General features: G+C 43.8%; 1 protein-coding gene across 2 annotated transcripts in view; it reads left to right on the top strand.

Moving 5' to 3' along the window:
* Positions 1-21,638, top strand: part of SLC1A3 (solute carrier family 1 member 3) — a 173,475-nt gene that overhangs the window by 132,066 nt on the left and 19,771 nt on the right. For both annotated transcript variants that reach the window (XM_085631060.1, XM_085631059.1), the window contains exons 5-6: positions 2,370-2,412; positions 10,885-11,180. In XM_085631060.1, coding sequence (XP_085487186.1) covers positions 2,370-2,412; positions 10,885-11,180 — 339 coding nt within the window. The remainder of the gene's footprint in view (positions 1-2,369; positions 2,413-10,884; positions 11,181-21,638) is intronic.

Raw genomic sequence — 21,638 nt, 5'->3', positions numbered from 1 at the left:
TGTAATTAGAAAGTTTAAAAGTTTGCAAGGTGACTTATGCTAACCTGAAACTGTGCTGACTAAGCAATTAGTGACATAGGGGTGTGTGATAGACTCCAAATGATTAGCATGGCATTAAGCATAATCGCAAAGTTCATATTTATAATGTAATTGATGTCACGTGGTCAGGATAGGCCAGGTTAGAAACGCCAGCATTTGCATGTTCATGTTTTTTAAGTTGCCGTCTCTTTTAAACACGGTGACTTTTGACATTCATTTGTGTGCGTGACCATCCAGGAAAACATTCTGTGAATCTGCATTGCTTCCATTTCCACTTCATAGGCACACTATCATGACAGCTTGAACATTCAGTACAAGGGGTAAAGTTCACTACGCAAATGTTATTTATGTTATTGCCCAGTAGGCACCAACACTATCCAACTAGAATAAACAATTGCTGCCTGACAGAGATTTGCGACATGGCCACATGGGTTCTGTTTATTATACATACAGAACCACTTCCTTGTTGGGGAAGAGGAGCTCTCAGCTGACACCGCGAGGTCACTGCATGCTGGAATTCCAGCTCAGCTGATTCCTGCTTACCAACACGAGGGATGTCCAGCTCTACACCAAGACACTGGGCCTAATGGCACTTACCCGCAGGCAGTGGGGAGTTAGACCACATCGGCAGGTATTTGGCAGATCACCTACCCTAGGAAAGACTAGGTTAGGAAGCGCAAGGTAGGAGTACACTATACACAGTATTAATATGCCTGTATATATTCACTGTCTTAGCGCAGTGGTGGAAATGTTCATCTTTTTCACCATTCTTGTAATGCTAATTACTCTAATCTGTTTCATTTTATTGATTATCGCAGCACACATATTTTATACAAGAATCACAATTCTTCAATAAATATTGAAACTCCTTGCTGAGTATTTCTTGTGTATTTCTTTAGGTATGCATGAGAGGCCAAGCTAAAGAGTTCTAGATCTGTTATCACGATTTCCTTGGAGGATCAGGGTTGTCATGTTATGAGGTTATACACACATTTGTTACCCTATAAGGTTGGGGTGTTGATAGTGCACTGTGGGCTAGCAGGGACACATGCCAACATATCCTGAGGGTGTGCCTGGCACAATCCTGATGTTTATGTTGTCCAACAAATGCACAGTTTTACCGGTGAGGTGCAAGCCGTACGATATTGTGGATAAATGCAAAGTGTGCAATATTTCTCAATATGGGAAATTGCAAAATGTGCCAACTTGGCATTATTGAAAATTGCTAGTATTTTCTTCACATTGACTTGCTCACTATTTGTTGGATATACAAATGTTACTCATTTTCCCAAAAAGTCTGAGATTCCCAGGTATACAAATGAACGGTGCTTTAACGTCTGTTTGATTTTATTTCACTTCCATCTTACTAGCCCTACATTTCAATGATTGCACTGTCTGCTCCTTTAGACATAAAAGTGAAGCTCTTATGCCCTGATTTTGACTTTGATTGAAGCATTGCCTCTTGCCAAGTGTCAGAGTTGGGAGAGTGGTGCACATCAGTCAACATCTCCATTCAACCCAGCGGTCCTATAAGACCAACTGGTGCAACTCAGGGTTTCCGGCTGGGCATGCCTCCAGGCCTGGGAATACCAGCATGGCCATATCGGTGGGAACGAATCGCAGGGATTCTGCAAACACTGGGTACATGGGTAATTTCTTGGTTTATTCACACCTGGGTTTAAACCCACACCCCAAGGAATAAGTGCATCAAGTGGATTCCCCAGTCACTATCACACATTTTGCTGAGATGGTGCCAGAAGGGCCCAGGTTCGACATTTCCCAATTTCTGCATGCATGCAGGGGTCACAGGCACCCTTTTTCACTGCCTGTAGGGAGCCCTAGAAGTTTCTAATAAACAGCCAGTCACACATGCACAGAAGTCCGAGGTAGAAACCTGAGTAGTCACTAGGACCATAGACAGATCCACAGGTAACTGGGCCCCATCTCTGAGCTGGTCGGACCCACTTTTATGCACTGTCTTCCTCTCTCAATAGCATCCAATGTCAAAATTATGGAGCAATTGTCACTGTCTGTTCCAGAACTGGTGTGTGCCTCGCGGCCCGGTGAAGGGGATTCTGCCATAACAGTGACATAATCTGTGCTCCAGTCTATAAAGTTGTCAGGTGAAATTGCAGGAGTTTGCCAATAACCTAATCCTATCAAATTCTAAACAGAGTCCATAAACACTTAGGCAGTGGTTGTTGCTTTGTTAGGAAGTCAAAAAGTCACATTTGCAAACACAGATCTGTTGTGAAAAGTCATACGTACTTTTTGTTATGTAATTTCACATCATCAAATAATCTCACTGTAAACTTTCTTTAACTCCACAGAAATATGTTCCCTCCAAACATGGTGGAAGCTTGCTTTAAACAGGTAAGACTTCAAGCGATGGCAAAAAATGCTGCAGTGCATTAAACACTTGGTTCATCCAGGGTATGAGGGATTCACAATAGCATCTAACACATTGTCATTGACAAATGTTGTGCAGTATCTCATTGAAAGTGCAAGTCGAGTGATTTATCATCTGCTTTGTCTTGTCAATAGAGACCTGCTGTTTCTATTTTAGATCATTTCATGCAAGGATTTCACTTAAATGTATAGGATTTGTTTGGCACTTCTGCAATACTTTGCGGCTGGTGGTGGAACTTCACTTTTCCCAATGTGAGGTTCAACAAATCCAAGTGAAAGGAAATGGACGAGCTGGGTGGCATTACCTCATCTGCTTCACTCTTTGACTCCTGTTCTTGGCCACCCCCACTTGGCTCCAAACTTTACAAGGAGAAAACTTCCGCTCTTTTGTGGCATCCGACACGCACCAATAAGCTGACATTTATCCCAAGCCTTAGTCGGCATTCATTATTAGGCATTCATGTGTTTTATGCACTGCATAATGTGCAGTTTAATCTTTCCAGCTTCCATATAATGAACCATTGCACTCCATTGATATCCCAAACAGGCAGCCAGTGCCATGCAGTAAATCTTCTGAATGTTTTGGCTGTTTGCCTGTACAAGTGTACGAGCCAGAATGCTTCCAAAAGAAGCCTAAACTGAACTTAGGCCTTTTTAACAAATGATTGCTTTTGGGACCTAGGAAGAGCCAAAAAAGAAACAAAATAGGAAATGAGAGAATGAAAAGGGAAGGTGAGTGCCATACAGCGAGACGATCAATAGCTTTGGTAGTTTATAAAGTTATAAAATCCTATGTAACTATATTTATATAGCGCTTACTACATCTGACGAAACGTCGAAGTGCTTTTCGGAAAGTAGCACGCTACTCCGGAATCCATAAGGAGAAGTGGTGAATTAGTGTAGGTAAATATAAATTAATTTGAGGAGTGGACATGTGAGCCTGTTAGTTGGATTGAAAAGGAGAATGGAGGGATAGAAGAAGGAAGGGTCTAGAAAGTGTTTATTGGGAGATCATAGTTGTAGGAAGAGGTTTGGAATGAGTAAATGAGAAATGGAGGAGGGAAGAGTGTCTAGAAATGGATCAAGGAGATCATAGTAGTGAAATGAGGTGCCGTATGAGTCTAAGGTATATCTGGGGGACAAATTTAGAAAGAGTTGTTTGGGAGATCTTTGTGGTAAAATGAGGTTTGGAGTGATGCATGGAGGGATAGAGGAGGCAAGAGTCCAGGCAGGGTTTTTTTGGAAATCATAGTAGGAGAATGAGGTTTGGGATCAGTCAGAGAGTGGAGGTAGAGGATATATTGAGAGAGGTACAGGGTGAAATATAGGGTAGTGCATTGGAGAGACTCAAATGTTTTTTTAAAAAAAATATTTTTTTACAGTGGAAGTAAAGTAATAAATATGTAGATATATAAGTACATGGAAGGTATACATGTGTAAGGAACGTAATATATCAATATTTAAGATGTATTTAATAAACTCAGACTTTCAAGTGTTGCTGTACTTTAAGCTAATTTATTTGTGTGGGTTTGTTTGTGTGTTTTTTAGGGATATATAAAAGAAAACCCATTGAACCTGAACAATTTAAAAGTTATTGATCACAATAACACAAGTCCATCTGAAAAGTTATTATTGTACCAAGAGAGGGGCCCCGTGGACAAAAAACAATTAAAAAGCTGACTCCTAGGTCGGCATTTCTTGCTTTTCCACTGGCAGTAGGAGCCTTTGAGCCTATCGGAGCATTTCAAACCCTTCTCAGTTCAAATGGTTTAAGTATCTCTAGAATTTCTCAAACACATAGGAACTGGGTAGTATTACACCCCATGGATAAACCCTATCCTCTAAACTCCCATCAGTCCTGCACATGCCAGTAATCTCTGCCCCTACCCAGGGTGGAAACTGGGCTGTGGAAAAATCATGAGTTTGTGGGTGTTTACCAACTTTCCAATTCATTCCTGCCATGAAATGCCCTCTCACATTCTCCTGGAGCAGATTTATGTCCACGGAATGTTACTTCATGGTGGGGTAATATTGTGTGAGTACATCGTCTTACTAGTGAAGTTTCACTTGCAAGTCAAGTAATCTGTGCACCTAAATTTGGTAATTGGGCCCACAGACTGGTCACTACCAACCAGTGCTTAATTTGAGCTGGTGGCTGCAGGTGGGGCCCACCAGCACTTATTTTTGGAGACTGGAATTTGTTTTTTCTCATCAGTCTTTGATCCAGACCAACAGAGAGAAAAACACGAGGGCGTAAAAGGATGAAGAGAAAGATGGGAAAACAATGTCAAAGGGAGAGTGTTTTATCTTGAGGAAAGGTATTTTATCTTGGGGGTACGGATGGACGAGGACGCAGCTGCACCTGCCGGCTTGGGGATCATATTCTGGAATGTTCATGGGTTGGGGAACTTAATAAAAACAATAGATCTTACTCAATTATGGGAGGACAATGAGGTAATTTGCTTCCAGGAGACCCGGTTGGCGGGTGATCTGATCCATCAAAGTGGGTTTATGCAGTTCACTAAAGGAGGAACTAGAATAGGTTCCGGACAAATAAGAGGTGACCTTATGACACTAATCTCAACTGAATGTAGTATAGGTGCAAGAATCATCCAGACAAGTAGTGAAAGGCTATTGGCTTGCTCCTTGGATCTGTATGATGGCTGTCTGCCGCAAAATAGCTGTACAACTGTTAATGTCTATCTAAACCACGAAGAGTCCTGGAGGGAGATGTGGGAGGTGCTCCAGAGGGACCTGGTGGATCTGACAGAAATGCCAGGGCTCCCTCGGTTCTCCTTTTAGGGGACTTCAACCTCTGTTTGGAAAACAAGATATTCCTGATCATCTAGCTTGGCCTGCCAGTATGGGTGCCATACCATCGCCCAAACCGGAAATAAAGAGCTTAGGCTTCTGGCTTGACAATGTTTTGTCCTTTGAAACCCAAGCCAGAAAGACCTCTGCAGTTTGCCATGGGATACTGAAATCCCTGCGCAAAATCCTGCCTCAACTTCCTGAAAAAGCAAGGAAGACCGTAGTTCAGTCCTTGGTTCTATCACGAATCGACTACGGGAATGCTATATATCTTGGGGCTCCGACTTCCACTTTTAAAACTTTGCAAGTGGCTCAGAACTACGCTGCCAGGATTTTGACTGGAACTAGTCGTTATACGTCGGCGAAGCCAGCCTTAAGAGCGCTCCATTGGCTCCCGGTGAAGGAGCGGGTGCGATTCAAATCTCTCTGCATCACATACAAGATCATGCATGTAGTAGGCCCTTCCATTTTGGAAAATATGATAAGTCCTTATAGGCCCCAACGTAATCTCCGCTCGAGTGAACACAACCTGGCAACTATCCCTAGGATAAAGCGAGCCCGCTCGGGCGGCCGACTCTTCTCTCTGCAAGCAGCAAGAGAATGGAATGCCCTCCCGGGTTATTTGAGGCAGGAACATACCTTCCTTCAGTTTAGGAAGAAACTTAAAACCTTTTTATTCCCTAGAATTTAGTGTGCAATAAGAATGTAGATCGGACTAGCCCAGGGTCACTTTTTGCCAAAAAGCGCTGGGATGCCTAAGGGTAGCCATGCGCTATACAAGTGATTTTTACAATTACAATTACAATTACTCAGGGAAGGTAAACGTGGGAGCCTCAGATATGCTAGAATCCTATGGTATCCCAAATGCAATCTTCCCAGAGTGTGCTCAATCTAAGTTAGAGGGGAAATGTATGCAGTTTCTCCCAGAGTTAGGGTTATTCTGTTTAAACAGATGTTTTAAGGGGATTCACCGGCAGCCCAAACGTATCTGCATGGGAACCAGCACTGCCCAATAGACTAAATGTTTATTCAGGCATGGCTTTTTGACCTCTGTAAAGGTTTTGAGGTGCTAAGAATCAGGGGCAATGATCATTGGGGTTTGAAAATTGTTATTGCCGCAGACTTATTAGTAAGGGAGAGGGTAATCTAGATGGAAGTTGCTTTCACAAAACGTCTAACAACAAGAATAGATGAAAGGTACATGACCCAACTGACACAGCTTCAAATCCTTAGCGAGCTGGATCTTGGGAGGGATACAAGGTTGACAGTCTTGGAATGATATGCTAAGAACATTTCCAAGGTAGTTAAGCATTGACCCCAATAGTAAGGCTATGTACTAAGGAAGCAAGAGAAGAAAAGTCTAGTTGGTCCCAAAGCAGCAGTGGTTTGATAAGGAGTGCTTGAGGCTAGGAAGGAGCTAAGGAAAGCAGGAAGGGCCAGGCGCTGCAGGGACCCTATGATTACTCTTCAGAACTATAATCTAAAAAAAAGGGCATATGAGACCCTGGTTAGGGCTAAGAAGCAGGCCTATTATCAATCTAATTGGGACCCCATGATTAGCACCCTCCAGTGTAAGGACATGAGAACATTTTGGAAGTTAGTCAAGAAGGGATGTGGGGAAGTGACACCTCCGGTAAGATGCATGGTTCCAGAAACAGATTGAGTAACCTTCTTAAGTGATATTTACAAGACCTGGGAGGAAATTGTGAGCGATAACTGGCCAGAATTGGAGGAGGAGGCATCGGAGCCCTTCTCTGTCCAATCTATGGTCAAGTTAATAACCCATTTAAATCTGACTAAAGCAGCTGGGCCAGATAATCTTCCCACAATTGTTATTAAGACCAACCCTCTGTGGTGGGCAATTTTCTTCTCAAAGGTTTTTATAGCCATAACCAAGTTGGGTATATTCCCGCTTAGATGGAAGGGTGCAGTAATCAAACCGATCCATAAAAAAGTGGAGATGGATGTACCTGTTAACTGTCGTTTGATAAGCTTACTATATGTGGATGCAAAATTGTATTCAAAGGTCATCCTTATCTTGTTAAAGAATTGGATTTATTGTAATGCAATGATACAAATGGAACAAGGGGGGTGTAAACGCGGCCACTGAAGGATAGATCATTGTTTTAGTGTGTGGGCCCTAGGCCAACAGCCAAAGGAAACCACAGGGAGTTTATTCTGTTGTTTCATTGATTTTAATTCGGCTATTGAGTTGGTAGATTGTGGTATGCTTTGGACTAAACTACGAAAACAGGGTATTCCCCTATGTTTATTGGCATTCTTGCAGGCACTTAACTCCCAAAATTTGGCCCTGGTGGAGCTTGACATGGATGGGGCCCTCTCAGAAAGGATACCTCTAGGCAACGAGCTAAGACCAGGTTGTGTTTTGGCCCCACGCTGTTTTTCTTGATTCTTGCAGACCTCCCAGGGGGCTGTTCGCTTCACAGTCATTCTCACCGAAAATGGGGGGTAGCAATGTGCCATGCCTACTTTACGCAGATAACCTTGCGATCCTTGACCTGACCCAAATTGGTCTACAGAGGAAACTGAATAAATGCAACAGCTATTGTGAGACAAATACGTTAAAGGTGAATATGGGTAAAACAAAAATAATCCTCTTTGGAAAAATAACCCAAACTATTTAAGTGGGCTCTAGGAACTAAGATAGTAGAGGTGGTGTCTTCATATAAATACTTTGGTATGATGTATACAAAAAAAGCTGAGCTGGGTCCTACATAAAGAATTGGTTGAGACACGGGCAGCCGCAACTGCAGGAGGCCTAGTCTGCTTTAGGAATACTTTTGGTGGTCCCTTCTGGTCTCCCCTTTTAACAGCAAATAGTGCAATGGTTCCCACCCAATGTCTTTATGGAGCCGAAGTATTGTCCTTAATTATGACGGGAAGTTGGGAAAGATGTGAGAATAAGTGCTTGAAAAAACTGCTTAGTCTCCCCAAATTTTGCAGGCCTGGAATTTCTTGGCTCACGAAATAACTCTGAGAGTCTGGGATAAACTCAGATCCGCAGAGGCTTAGAAAATAGCAGTTCTTTTTGCCACCGAAATAAGAAGAAGTGAGCTAAGATGGGCAGTACAGGTCAGGAAGAGATTAGGCATCATTGCTGGGGCCTTAAAAATTGAAAAAGTTGTGGTGACCGAGACATCATTCTCTCAAAAGCGGAGGTGCATATGGCCAGCATAAGGGAGTCCAGATTAGCTGGCATGAATTATGTTGGGAAAAATCTTCTGAGAGTTATATGTTCATTGGAAAACAAATCAGTGTTTCCCTACATTGCTGCTTTCCCTGGTGCCTTACGTTCACTTCTCATTTCAGGTGCTTTGAATGTTCGGTATCTGCGGGAGGAGAAATTTAAAACTTTTTGGGATATGGAGAATAATTGTGCATGTGGACTGAAATTTCTACATTTTAATGTGCATTTTTTATTGGATTGTTGTCACTTTTATAGGCCTTGTAGTTCCATTTTTAAAATGCTTTTTATAAATGCTTTTTATAAAGTATGGCATAAAACATCGCAATAATGCATTTTCACTTTTGTTGAATATGTAATTTTAGATGTTGCTTTTGCCATGACAAGATTTTTTAAAATATGTATTGGCTAGAAATGTAGGAACCCTGAGGGGAGAAGTGTTTTTTATGAAATGTACCCAAGTATTTGTGGCCTGGGCGTAGGGTAGGACAAGAAGACTGAATCTGTATTAGAAGAATTGTTAATTTTAATGTTAAGGTAAATTTAAATCATCATGTATTTATGTTTTAAAGACTTGAGTCTAAACATTAATACATTTAAACTGAACTGAATATCAAAGGGAGAAAGCAGGGATGTAAAAAAAAACCTGAAGGAGTGAACTAAAGAGGGTGGGAGTGTCTTGTGCAGGATCAAAGAGGCATGAGGGGAAATCAAGTCTATGCAGCAAGCAATGCTACCAATCAACTCCCAACGGTCACAACATCAAAACTAGAATAATGTGTTAAGGTCAATGATCCCTTTGTGCAATTCAGTACCACAATGGCTCTTGAATCAGACAAAATGAATCACTTTTGAATTGTTTAATATTGATATTACAACAAATGTCTTACAGCCTTATTTTAAGAAGACAATGAAACCCATATACACTACCACAATATTGTCACCCTTCCAAAACCCGAAAAAACGCTACTAGTAAGCCACACTGTCACTTGCAATATCCCAAGTAAACTAGCAGCTATAATTTTACAACTTTCTTTCCAGTGCCTATCACAACAGACCTTAGTCATCTTGAGCTTTTCACGGCTTTTGACGCCATGGATTATTCCCTTCTCGTTCACACCTTTACTGCTATAGATCCTGTTGTGTGTGTTTTTCCTTGATTACATTTTGTCACTTAAATTAGTCATGGCTAAAACCTCACACATCTTTCTGATCTATGTTCCCAAGGCATTGGTACTTTGTTCTCTTGTATTCTCTATCTAGTAAACCTTCATTGTTGATTGTAATTCTCCTCGTTGTTTCTAAAACCTCCCTTTCACGGATATTACAAAATATTGTTTTTGTTTAGCTCTTTCTCTGCTCTCTCATCTGCTGCATTTCTGCATGACAGTCTGCCTTACATTCAAGATTGTACTGTTTTTTCCTTTCCATAGACCCTTCCAGAACAGATTTTCTTTACTTTAGTTCTTCTTCCATGACTCTCTTCCTTACCTCCCTTTATTCTTTTCTATTGTTTTGTATCCTTGTGACACCTAAAACCATGGTATACTCTAAAGTCTATATCCCTTTTCGTCTGACGCCTAACCCTATGGCATTTTGGAAAATCTTACCTTTCATTCTCTACCAGCATCTTCTGCCTCCCTCATACTTGAAGGTACCATTATTCAATCTGTGTCAGATTGTTTCTGTGATGTATTTTGAATAATCAAAACACCAATACTTGTTTTCATTCATATTTATTCCTCTGTATGTTCCCTCTCTCGTTTCATGTTCTTTGCCTCAACACCATCTCTTAGACCGCATGGGGCAATGGTTCAGCCCACCTGTTTGATTTACTTACATTTTATTTTCACAGAAAAGACATTGCCTAATTATGTGCACATATGCGTGCAAATGAGTGCACTTCAGTGTCAGTGATGTTGGGCAACCCCTTTAGCTGTCCTCTGTACTAGATTTATAGCAGGTCTCCCATCTTCTTTTTATCATTTATTTTATAGAGTGCCCAACAACTTCCAAAACAGTGCAACCTGGTGCAATGTTTAAATTACTATTTAATTGTATGCATATTACCGCAATATTTAGATTGTAGCATTCTTTTTTTAGTTTTATTCTTTAATTTATCTGGCATATATCTGCAAAAAAGAATAACAACAAACTACACCACAAACAGATTGACAAAGCCTGACCTGTTGGGTTTGCCAATGCTAGTCATTAATTGAAGACAGTTCATATCATCAGCTCAGCCGAGAGAACAACATTAACTGTTAATGTGTCGAGATGATCCTCAAATCCTTCCTAGTTGTTATCACTAAGTAAGGAAAACTTAATAAAATAGACAGGAGAAAAAATACTGTTTTGTCATCTAACACACAGCAGAAAATGTAATTGTGCCATTATTCTATTATTTCTTCTTCTATTAGTTCAAAACAAATTATGAAAAGAAGCTTTACAAAATACCATTGACGGAAAACGAAACAGCTATTGCAGCAGCCGCCATTAACAACGTCTCGGAGGCCTTGCAGACGTTGACCAAGATGAGGGAAGTAGTGATCCCTGTGCCGGGGGCTGTGAACGGGGTCAACGCTCTCGGTCTGGTGGTCTTCTCAATGTGCTTTGGATTAGTCATTGGGAACATGAAGGAGCAAGGAAAGGCACTCAAGGATTTTTTTGACAGCCTGAATGAAGCCATCATGAGATTAGTGGCGGTCATCATGTGGTAAGTGATCAATTTTATTCCTATTTTGTTTCTAATAATTCATAACAAATTTACATAAAATGAAAACAATTGACCTGACCTGCACCTTTACAGGGAGATGTTGAGTATTTCCACCCTGCTTGCTAGTGGCGGTAATGTGTTGTTCTGTGCTTCACTTCTACAAATGGCACCTCATTCTTTGACTGTCTTTGCACTTGCCGGCCCATAGATTAGTTGCATTCATCACTGGATCCATTAGTCTGCAGGGACATATTTATGGGAGTCAGACAACTTAATCAGATGGGGTAGTCAAATTTTCCTAGTTACTTACATTGAATAAAGCTTAAGGCCTATAGTCTAGGACCGAACCCCTCTTCTGTTGCTGCTTCTTCTTCTGTGCAGGGTTGGCTTGAAATAGACAGTCATGATTGTGATGGTCCAGTGTGTCTTATCACTTGCCTCTGCTGAGTCAAATGGCAACCCTCCCTGGGGTTGGTGGTCTGCAGGGACTATTCTGTTGTGGTCAGACACCTTGGTCATGGGAGTTGCTGGTGATCCTCCTGCCAAATGCATTTCCCATGCGTTGACTTTGCATGATGTTTTCGTCCTGTCCTCTGGGTGTAAAGTCATTTGTTGCTCCTTGATCTTTTATAATCAAGAAGCAACGATGCTATGCTTGGCATAGCCAGCCATGGATGTGAAGATCCTCTGAGTGCATTCGAACGTGCCTCCTGTTAGCCCAGTGGAAGATTTCTCTGGAGCAGAAATACTTCTTTTGTGGTCAGTATCCTTTGTCAGGGCAAGCCTGGTGCCCTTGGCTTTGGTGTACTGCAAGCACTACCCACACTCTTAACCTTGATCCAGTGCTTAAAATGTGATCCTTGTTCTGGTGTCCAGAACGTTCTTAGCATAGTCATATCTGTGATGGTTCTCCTATAGGTACAGCAGAGTCGAATGATGTAAGCATGCTCTATATGTGACTTTACATGATATAGTGCTCCTGATCCCAAGAATAGTTTTTTTATTAGCTGCTTTCTGGTGGGTAAAGCAGAATGAAGATTAGTTTTGGCACAGTGTTGGTCAGATTACATTTATATACCCCATCGCTTCATGGGATGTCTGTCAGCTCATCCCTGATAGGTGCTATGGGAGTTTGCCCAAGAATGTAATTGTCCCCCAATGAAAAATATGGTTTCGGCTATTTTGCATTATTCTTACAGATGTGTAGGGAGTGAGGTAGGTGTAGCTTTGGAAGACTCTAGTCCTGTGCTTAGCTGGAGTGGGGTGATTAACGTTTATCGTGAAATGTCCTTACTGTTAGCGTAGACCATGATAGTATAAACAGTTTATTGGTAGACCCAGTTTGTATATGAGGACTTCTAAATGATTGGTTTGTGGATTCCTATCCACCCCATACCAAGGTCCCAATTAAGAGACAAGTTTAACTCCACTCTGACTGAGCACAGCTAGCTCAGTGTTTCTGCAGCACGACTTTCCAGGTGCAGGAACACCAGGATCAATTTAACGAGCAGGAATATCGGGCTGGTAACGTCACAGGAGTACGGTCCAGGGAACTGTGGGCACAAGCCCAGCTGCTACCCAACCTTCTCATATATCATGGGTGAAGCATGGTTCAGTGCCCCTTGCAGCTTTCTCCACTCTAGACGCCCTTGTCATCTTCTGCCCACTCCCAACCCACAGTGATCCCCCAGATCCTGTTTACTCTCTCTTCAAAGCAAAAGGTAAACGGAAGTGGGAAACTGCGTCATTCTTGCAAGAATGAGGATCCACATGCAGTTTATCACCTGGTAAAAGTTTACTCACCATTCTGGACAGAATAACTCAGGATAGACAGATTTATGTGTGGGTCATGGGCTGGTTTTGGTATTTCCTGCCACACAGTATTCCAGCACCTAAATCATAATCTTGGCCTTGGTAGTTACATTTCTTTTATCCTCGCTTCCCTCAGTAACTGCTTACCTTGGCTTCCATTGTGAGAGTGTTGGTGGTTGGGTTTTACGGCATCACATGGGAGAGGAAATTGCACTCTCTATTGCAGTGACTGGCGGAATTCTCTGTGTCAGGTTGGTTTGTTTTGTTGTACTGGTCCGATTGGTTAAGTGGTGTCACATGCAGGAACTCATTTAGCACTCTACAGTCTGCTAGATGTTTCTAGACTTGTCAAGGTACGATGTTCAGGGAGTGAGAAACAAATGGCATAGGCTTTAAATGGAGTTTCTGATTGTTAGAAATGGGATCGCTGGTTGGCTAAGGCTTGCGCCAAAGCCAGGCAGAGACCACCACTCTAGTCAGGGCAAGGGATTTACACACCAAAGATAACCCCTGTTCACCCCCTTGGTAGCTTGGCACAAGCAGTCAGGCTTATCCCGGTGGCGATGTGTAAAGTATTTGCGCAACACACACAGCAACAACATACTAGGCACACCACAAAAGGAACTCCACACAAGGTTATATATAGAAATAGCTTTTGTATTATCATAAAACACATTAGATGGTAATCACACAATATAAACTGTGCCAACTGGCACTGGGCAATATTCACAGGGGATTATTTACACATAGCAGGACCACGAGGCCACTGTCAGAATCATCACTTGGTAAAAATAGTAAAAGTAAGAACATATCATAAATGTAGACCACAACCAGTAATTACTGGCAAACACTATACTCAGCATCATCCTGTAACATAAATCATATCATGTACAGTATCACATCAGGCGAGAAATATTCTGCGCCATCCTCATATTCCTAAACATAGCAGACCATAACCTCCTAAACATGACTCAAATCAAATCAAAGAAACCTTTATTCGATATCTAAAACTATCATAAAAGTACAAAAAAGAAAAAAGAAGAAAATACCCACATTCAATTCAGAGCATTTACAGATTAAAACATTTTCATTAAATACATTCAGCCCTTTTTGATCCGAGCTGCCCCCTAGTGTTTCTTAATCTAAAAGCGACCTTTAAAAAATTTGTTATACATGCAATGGTCAGTGGGTCCTCAGCCCTTTGCAAATATAATAAGGCAATCTTGACTTGTCTAAACTTACCATTTTTTAAAATTCTTACTAGGAAGCGACGCCTAGGGGAAGAAAAAAAAGGGCATAATAAAACAAAGTGAAGGGTATCCTGTGGAGATTTGTTGTCGCAGCCGCAGGTACCCTTCTGCTCAACTGTAGCGGTAAAACCAGAAGGGTCCGCCAATAAATGGTGTATGGGGTTGAGCCTAAAACGAGTAAATAGAAACCTGTTTTGTGCATTGTGCATAAGAGTGAGGTATGGTTCCATACCATCTACTGTTTTTACCATACTGTAAGCACAGACTGTGGGCTTCCTACCTTCAATGTAGGCTCTACGCTCAACAACCTTTGCCAGGAGCAAGCTCTTGATTCTATTCTTATCTTGGGGAATAATTGTGGTGGGGTTGGTGAAGAGATTTGTGCATCCTATTCCCTCCAGGGTGGTTTTTACATATTTAAGCCACGGGATACACATCCCCTTGTCCCGACTTATGCAGTCTCTGATGATTTGCCTACTCAAATCTGCCTCAGTGTTGGACCACATCCTAAGCCAAGCCATAAGAGGTCTGGCCGTGATCAGGTCCTCGATATGTGTCCTCCCTAATTCAGCATGAATAATGTGGGCCGGAGAACTTTGAGGGGTTTTGAGTATCTTTCTCAAGAATTTATTCTCCTCGGTCTGTATTTGCTGAATCCCGGCAAAGCCCCAAACTTCTGCTCCATACATTACTTTGGAGCAGCAAATAGAGCCATACAGGTGCATAACCTGTTCTGGTGACCACCAACCCAGCCTTCGTCCATAATTCATTATAGCCCCTGATGACAAGACCAGTTTTGTGCTCCGTTCTTCAATTAAAAATTTAAAATTTAAAAGCCCGTCAAATAAAAGACCCAGGTAAGAAAAGGTTTTCACTTGTTCTAATGTGTGTGTGCCTATTCTGTAGGTAAATTTTTTACAGGGTTTAGTACCTGCTAGCAAGACATAAGATTTGGATAAATTGGCTGACATATCCAGGGTGTCCATAAAATCAACAAAACCGTCTATTAGACACTGCAGACCTTTCGGTGTTCGTGCCAATAGGACCGCGTCATCGGCGTATAACAACACCGGGATTGAACGGGAGCCCGCCCTTGGAGTATCTACATTCAGCTTACATAATGCCTGTTCCAGTTCATTAATATACAGAGAGAACAGGAACGGGGCTAATATACAGCCCTGTTTCACTCCACTGGTACAACAAAAAGGTGCAGTAGTATCTCCAGCCAAGTTAATACATACTTTGGCGGAGGTGTTCCAGTGGAGTGCTCTCATAATGTTTACTAAGCCTGAATCTACCCCTAATCTTATTATAATGCCCCATAGTTTTTCTCTGTTTACGCGGTCAAATGCGGCAGAGAGATCCATAAACCCCAAATATACTGCCTGGTCGCTTGCTAGGGTATATTTGGCCACTAATAAATAGAGATTCAGGCACTGGTCTGTTGTTGATCTACCGGTCCTGAATCCATATTGAAGATCTGAGATTATGTGATGTTCTTCCGCCCAGTCTGACAAACGGTTTAAAATTACTCTACCCAGGACTTTCGCCGTCACATCGATTAAAGATATGGGGCGGTAACACTGCGGGTCGTCCTTTTTGCCGTTTTAAAAAATTGGCACTATTATTGCCGATGCCCATGACTGTGGCATACCTACGGCAATGGCATCATTAATTACCCATGTCAGTATAGGAGCCCATAATTCTATCTTGTTTAAATAAAGGTCTGGGGGAATTCCATCTGGGCCTGGTGCTTTATTGTGTGTTAGCCCCTGGATACCCAGTATAACTTCTTCAAGGGTAAATTCAATAGTTGCCCGCCAAGGGCACAGCTCCTCTTCGACCTGAAGGTTCTCAATTGAATAATTATATAAGCTTTTAAAATGATTAAACCAGTGCTCAGGGAGAATAGATGTACCAATTACCGGGGCTGCAGTGTCCTGAAAACAGGGATTATTTATAATTTTCCAGAAGGCCCTTGTGTCCCTACTGTCTGCTGCTTCCCTTAAATCTCCCCAGGTTTGGAGCTGTAGGGCAAATTTCCTACATTTAATAGTCTTTTTATAGGCAATCCTACACTGTGCTATACGTGGTTTATCTCTGGGTCTTGATTTCAGACTTTCTTTAAGATCTTTCTGCGCCCGTGAGCAATCTTTGTTTAACCATCTCGGGGCATTATTTTGTTTCCGGGGCAAAGTAGCTTTTAACAGCCCGTCTATTAAACTGGCCATTGTTTCAAATGCTTTGGTCACAGCCAGGCCATCTACCAGGGGGTCGGTGCACACCTCAATCTCTTTTTTGCCTTTTTCAATTAAGGACTTATAAAAGGCATCTCAGTCTATTCTAGACCATCTTAGACGCCTCCCCTGGTCCGTTGCCTTTTCAATGCTGCGTGTCTGTACACCTCTCGTTACTTCCTGGGAGGACCAATTTTTTATCCATAATGCAAGCGGGTTATGATCGCTAAATATGCTCCAGTCAATAGTAGCCCCTCTTATACAATCCCGGAATAGATTGGAAACTAGTATGAAATCTATGATGGAGCTACACCCTCTCCCCTTAAATGTTGGGGTAACCCCACTTCCTTCTTCTAAACCTACCAAATCAAGTGTGTGTCTTAATGTGTGGGTTTTCATGATTTTCTCTAATTCCCTCCCTTCCTCAGTGTGTTCGAGGTGCAATCCTTTTGTCACAGTGCACCCAGACCAATCACCCATGCTAGGTTTTAGGTTAGGACACAGATGGCAATTTAGATCGCCCACTAGCACTACATATGGGGCTGTTGTTGATTTACTCTGATCAATCTCAGCGGTCATATGATTATATAAATCACATATTATTGAACCTTCCCTGCTCGAAGCCGTAGCATTATAAAAGTTGATCAGAATAATGCTTAATCTATTTATCTGAAGCCCTAGGGCTTGGAAGTGATTCAAGCTCCAATTCAGATTGGTCCACGCTCCTTCCAGTTGCAGGTCCACGTATATGATTAATCCTCCTTTTGCTCGACCTGATGCTAGTTTCTGTGCGGGGACGGCGAAACACTCATAACCTGCTAACTGGAAAGGGTCATGATCTACCACCCACCTTTCCTGCAAGCAAATAACATGAAACCGGGTTATGTATTCCCTCCATTCATGATTGTCAAACTTGGAGGACAGGCCGGCTATATTCCAGGACATCAATCCAATTCCATTTGTCAGTTGTTTCTCCTTAGGGATGTATTTGCTGGAATGTGGGGTTGAGGGTCAATCTACCCCCTCCAGTCCAGAGAGAGAGGCGAAACGGTTGGAGGTAGCGATATTAAACGTGGGGCCTACTGGTGTACGGGTATTTGGATATCCTGATCTCAAAGGCTTTCCTACTAGGGTCTTTGGGTAAAAATAACTTAAATCTGGAGTGGATATACCTCCCTTATATCTCTCAGGATACCAGTCTCTGATGTGATTTGTCGCCCTGTAATCCCTGAAGTTGATAATAATGATGTCCCCATGTACATCCTTTGGTCTACGTCCCACCCAGCCTAACCTTCTAACGTGTAACATTTCACCATCTATGTTGGGTGGTAATGGCCTGTTCACTCTTAGCCAGTGCATAACCTTATTCTTAAGATTCTGATGACCTTCAAAGTTCCCCGTTAATAACTCTGGTCCCACAGTGAGTACAATAACATAAGGTTCTGCCTCTGGTGGAAGATCTATATGCTGAGGGAATCCTTTTGGGTTTTTATCCATATGGGATCTCCCCCCAATATTACTATGTTCATGACTTTGCTTGTTTGGTGGCCCACTGTCTCTTACCTCCCTGGGGACTATATTCATAATCTGTGTAGCTAAGTTGTTTTCATTGGTAAGGGGTAACGGCTTAGCGCTATTTGCGAGATTAGTTGGTTTCAACACTGACATCGACGCCGGGCCAGGGGGGTTCGAGGTGCACCTATTAACTGATAGTTCCCTCAGTAAGTTTGTGTTGGCAGTACCAATATCTTGAATAGACCCCAGTTGCTCCGCCATTCTCTTTACCCTTTCAACGAGAGGTAATAATAAAGACTTAACCAGTTGCTCTATGTTTCTCATTAGATCTTGATGGAAATGTATTGTCAGATTATCTAGATCAGATTTACTTTCTGCTGGGTCTTTAGTAATCTTACAGCCCGTGGCAACTTTTGAGGTTATTGCTCGACTTCCTTTTTGCTTATTTCCACCACGCTTTCTTTTTGTTGGAAGGCCTGGCCCTGGTCCTTGTGTTTTTGCTGTGCTATTCATCTTAATAGTAGACTTACTCGCTGTCACTGGTAGTTGCTCCTCGATAGAGGTTTCAGTTTGTGATCCTATGCTGATGTCTATAGTAGTAGGTTCCCTAGTTCTTACTTGCGAATCTGGTAAGTCTTGTAACTGTATGGGAATACCTGTGTCACTTATTTGTTCTATACCTGTACCGTGATGGGATGGGGTAGTTGCTAGCTGGATGGCCCCCAAAGAGGAGCGTTTATTCTGTAATTCAGAGGATAGGCGACGCTCAGTGAATGCGATTTCACGTTCTAACACTGAGACAGCCCTTGTCATGAACTGATCTATGGTCCCTCTGACAGACCCCCCCGCCAATGATTTCCTACTCGTACTAAGCCTAGTGTTCATTTTTTAGAATATAACTGCAACAAAAATAACAGGTAAATATATACCTTTCTATTAACGCCTATAATATGAAGTAATAGTATGATATTACTTAAGGGTCCGGGATAGAAGTGAAAGACCAAAGGGAGTGGCCCAGTCCAGCCTCCTTCGGCCCCTGACGGCCCGCCCTTTGCCCGGGCTTAGCCCGGCGCTGTCCGCGCGCGTCCCGCGGGGCGGGAGGTGCTCCGATTTTTATTCGCGCCTCCGGGCGCAGCCAGTGACGTGCCAAGTGCGCCTCTGTCCCAGGGGCCCCTGGGAGCTGTGGTCCGATGTTGTGGCGGTGAAAGAAGCGGCCGTTGCCCCCACATCACTACATAGACAGTAGGTGAGCAGGTGAGCTGGTGTGCAAACAAAGCCGTTGCCCTCACGGTGGTTCAAACAGCGGTGTACGGCCAGAAGTGCTCCCCACTTAGCGCTCGGCGCTCCGATCTTTATTCGCGCCTCCGGGCGCAGCCAGTGACGTGCCAAGTGCGCCTCTGTCCCTGGGGCCCCTGGGAGCTGTGGTCCGATGTTGTGGCGGTGAAAGAAGCGGCCGTTGCCCCCACGTCGCTACAAAGTCAGTAGGTGAGCAGGTGTGCAAACAAAGCCGTTGCCTTCACGGTGGTACAAACAGCGGTGTACGGCCAGAAGTGCTCATGACTCGCATTAGGAAATAAACGTACTAACATAAACCGCAGTAGGGAATTACTCATGCCTAAACCACAGTAGAGAATAAAATAAAACATAACACACTAGGTAAAACCTCATAATCATAAAATCACATCTAGAAGCATAAATCAGGGTGCATAAAACATACTATATAAATTACATTTCCTAGCACCTATACAAATCACAATAGGGCCTGGCACCTTACAAACCTAACAGTCCCCCTGGCCAACTGGCCATCTCTAAGGGGCTCAAATGCCTTACGTCCAAAAGTCAGGGTGCGCTGCCAATGCAGCAGGAATCAGGGGTGCGCACTGCGCAAACCTAAACGTCGCAGCTGGCACTAAGTGCTGCGCAGCTGTGAAGAAAAGTACTGGGGCAGAGGAGTGCTAACTTCAGAGATGCCCCCAAAGAAAAAGTTGCCTAAACGGTGCAGCTGCCCACTACTTGCTGGGCAGCTGTAATATTGAAGTGAGGCTTGGGCTCTCACTGTGCCCTTAGAACAAATGTGCCCCCTTCGTTGGAGCCACACGGGGCTCTGAAAAGAATTATACCCAAGACGTGGCAGCTGCCCTCTAGCCATCGGGGCAGCTGGAAATTAAAATACGGGCCCGGCACCACGGTGCCCTCTGGCCCCTATGGGCGTTTGAAATAACTTGCCCCAAGTTGGAGCCACGTAGGCTCTGAAAATTACATTGCCCACGTTGGAGCACGCTGGCTCATAAAACAACTATGACCCCCCCCAAAGCGTTGGAGCCCCACAGGCTCTGGAAAGTAATTAGGCCAAACAACAAGGGAGCGGCCCGCTCTCTGGTGGGGCCGCTCAGGGAAAACAACAATGGGGGCAGACACCAATAGCGTACCTCGATATAGGCCCCCCTCCCCACCGGCTCCACTCACCGGACATGACTCCTCTCTGCGGCGGTCCGCAGGGTTGCTGCTTGCTCCGGCCGCCTCTTCACCCGGGCCACCTCCTGGGACCCGGGACTCCTCAGTGGTTGGCGCAGGGCATCCGCGGGGCTCTCTCCTCACTCGGAGAGCCCTGCACACTGGCAACACCGGGGACCGGTTTCCCTGCTGACAAGAGCCAGCGAGGCTCTGCGCGGCTTCTCCCCGGCTGGGGGAAGTGGAAATGGAGCCCGCGAGGCTGCGGCTGGCGTCGCCGGCCCCGCCCACAACCATGCGGATGGCCGGACTTCTGCTTCTGGCGCTCCATGAGGGGTGGGCTCCCTCGTAAGTTTTATAATCATCTAAAGCGGGGTGGGCACCTGCTTTGGAGCTCAAATAAGCGGGGTGGGGACCCGCATGGTAAATCAAGAAATAAACGGGGTGGGCACCCGCTATATTAGAAAAACGCGGGGTGGGCACCCGCAATAAATGCACAACGGGGGAATCCCTAACCTGGGGATTCCCCCAGCTAGGGCTGCAGCTCGGTGCTGCGCAGCCCCTAGGCTCTCCCTCTCCTTCGGGGAAAGTCCAGGACAAACCGCTCACAGGGCGCTAGGGTCACAAAGTCCTTAGATAAAAAAGGAGCAGAAGGTCCCTAAAGGGAATACAAGCCCCAGCCAGAAAAGAAAAGTCCTGGCAGCACCCCCTGGGCCCCAGCAGCAGCACGCCCTGCAGGAATCAGCAAGAGAAAACTGAACATTTACATGGGGTCACAGCCCCTATATTTATACTACTAAATCCCTTTGTCTAAGAGTGCAAGGCATGGGAGAACCAGATACAATTGGTTCAGGAGTACTTTGTGTACATGACTCCTTCCTTCCTTTCAGATTGCAGGGCAGCGACATCAGACGCACCACAGGAGGTGGAGCCAGCATTGTGCAGGGAAGGCACAGCCCTATTCAGGTCCCAGGTGCAACTCCTCCCTCCCATCTACATGCAGATCTCTCCATTCACCACCGGGCAGACTCATCCTGGCTCCTGGAATTCCCCAGCCCTCTCAGCTCCTGTCAATCACAAGCCAGATATGCAATTCACATCATGTATGCAGACACACAGCACACAGAAATGCCAACTTCTAAAAGTGGCATTTCTAACATAACCACAATAAATCTGCGCACACTATTGCGCAG

This window comes from Triturus cristatus, chromosome 2_1, assembly GCF_964204655.1.
Source record: "Triturus cristatus chromosome 2_1, aTriCri1.1, whole genome shotgun sequence".
NCBI lineage: Eukaryota > Metazoa > Chordata > Amphibia > Caudata > Salamandridae > Triturus > Triturus cristatus.
This window is presented reverse-complemented; position numbering and strand designations above follow the sequence as displayed.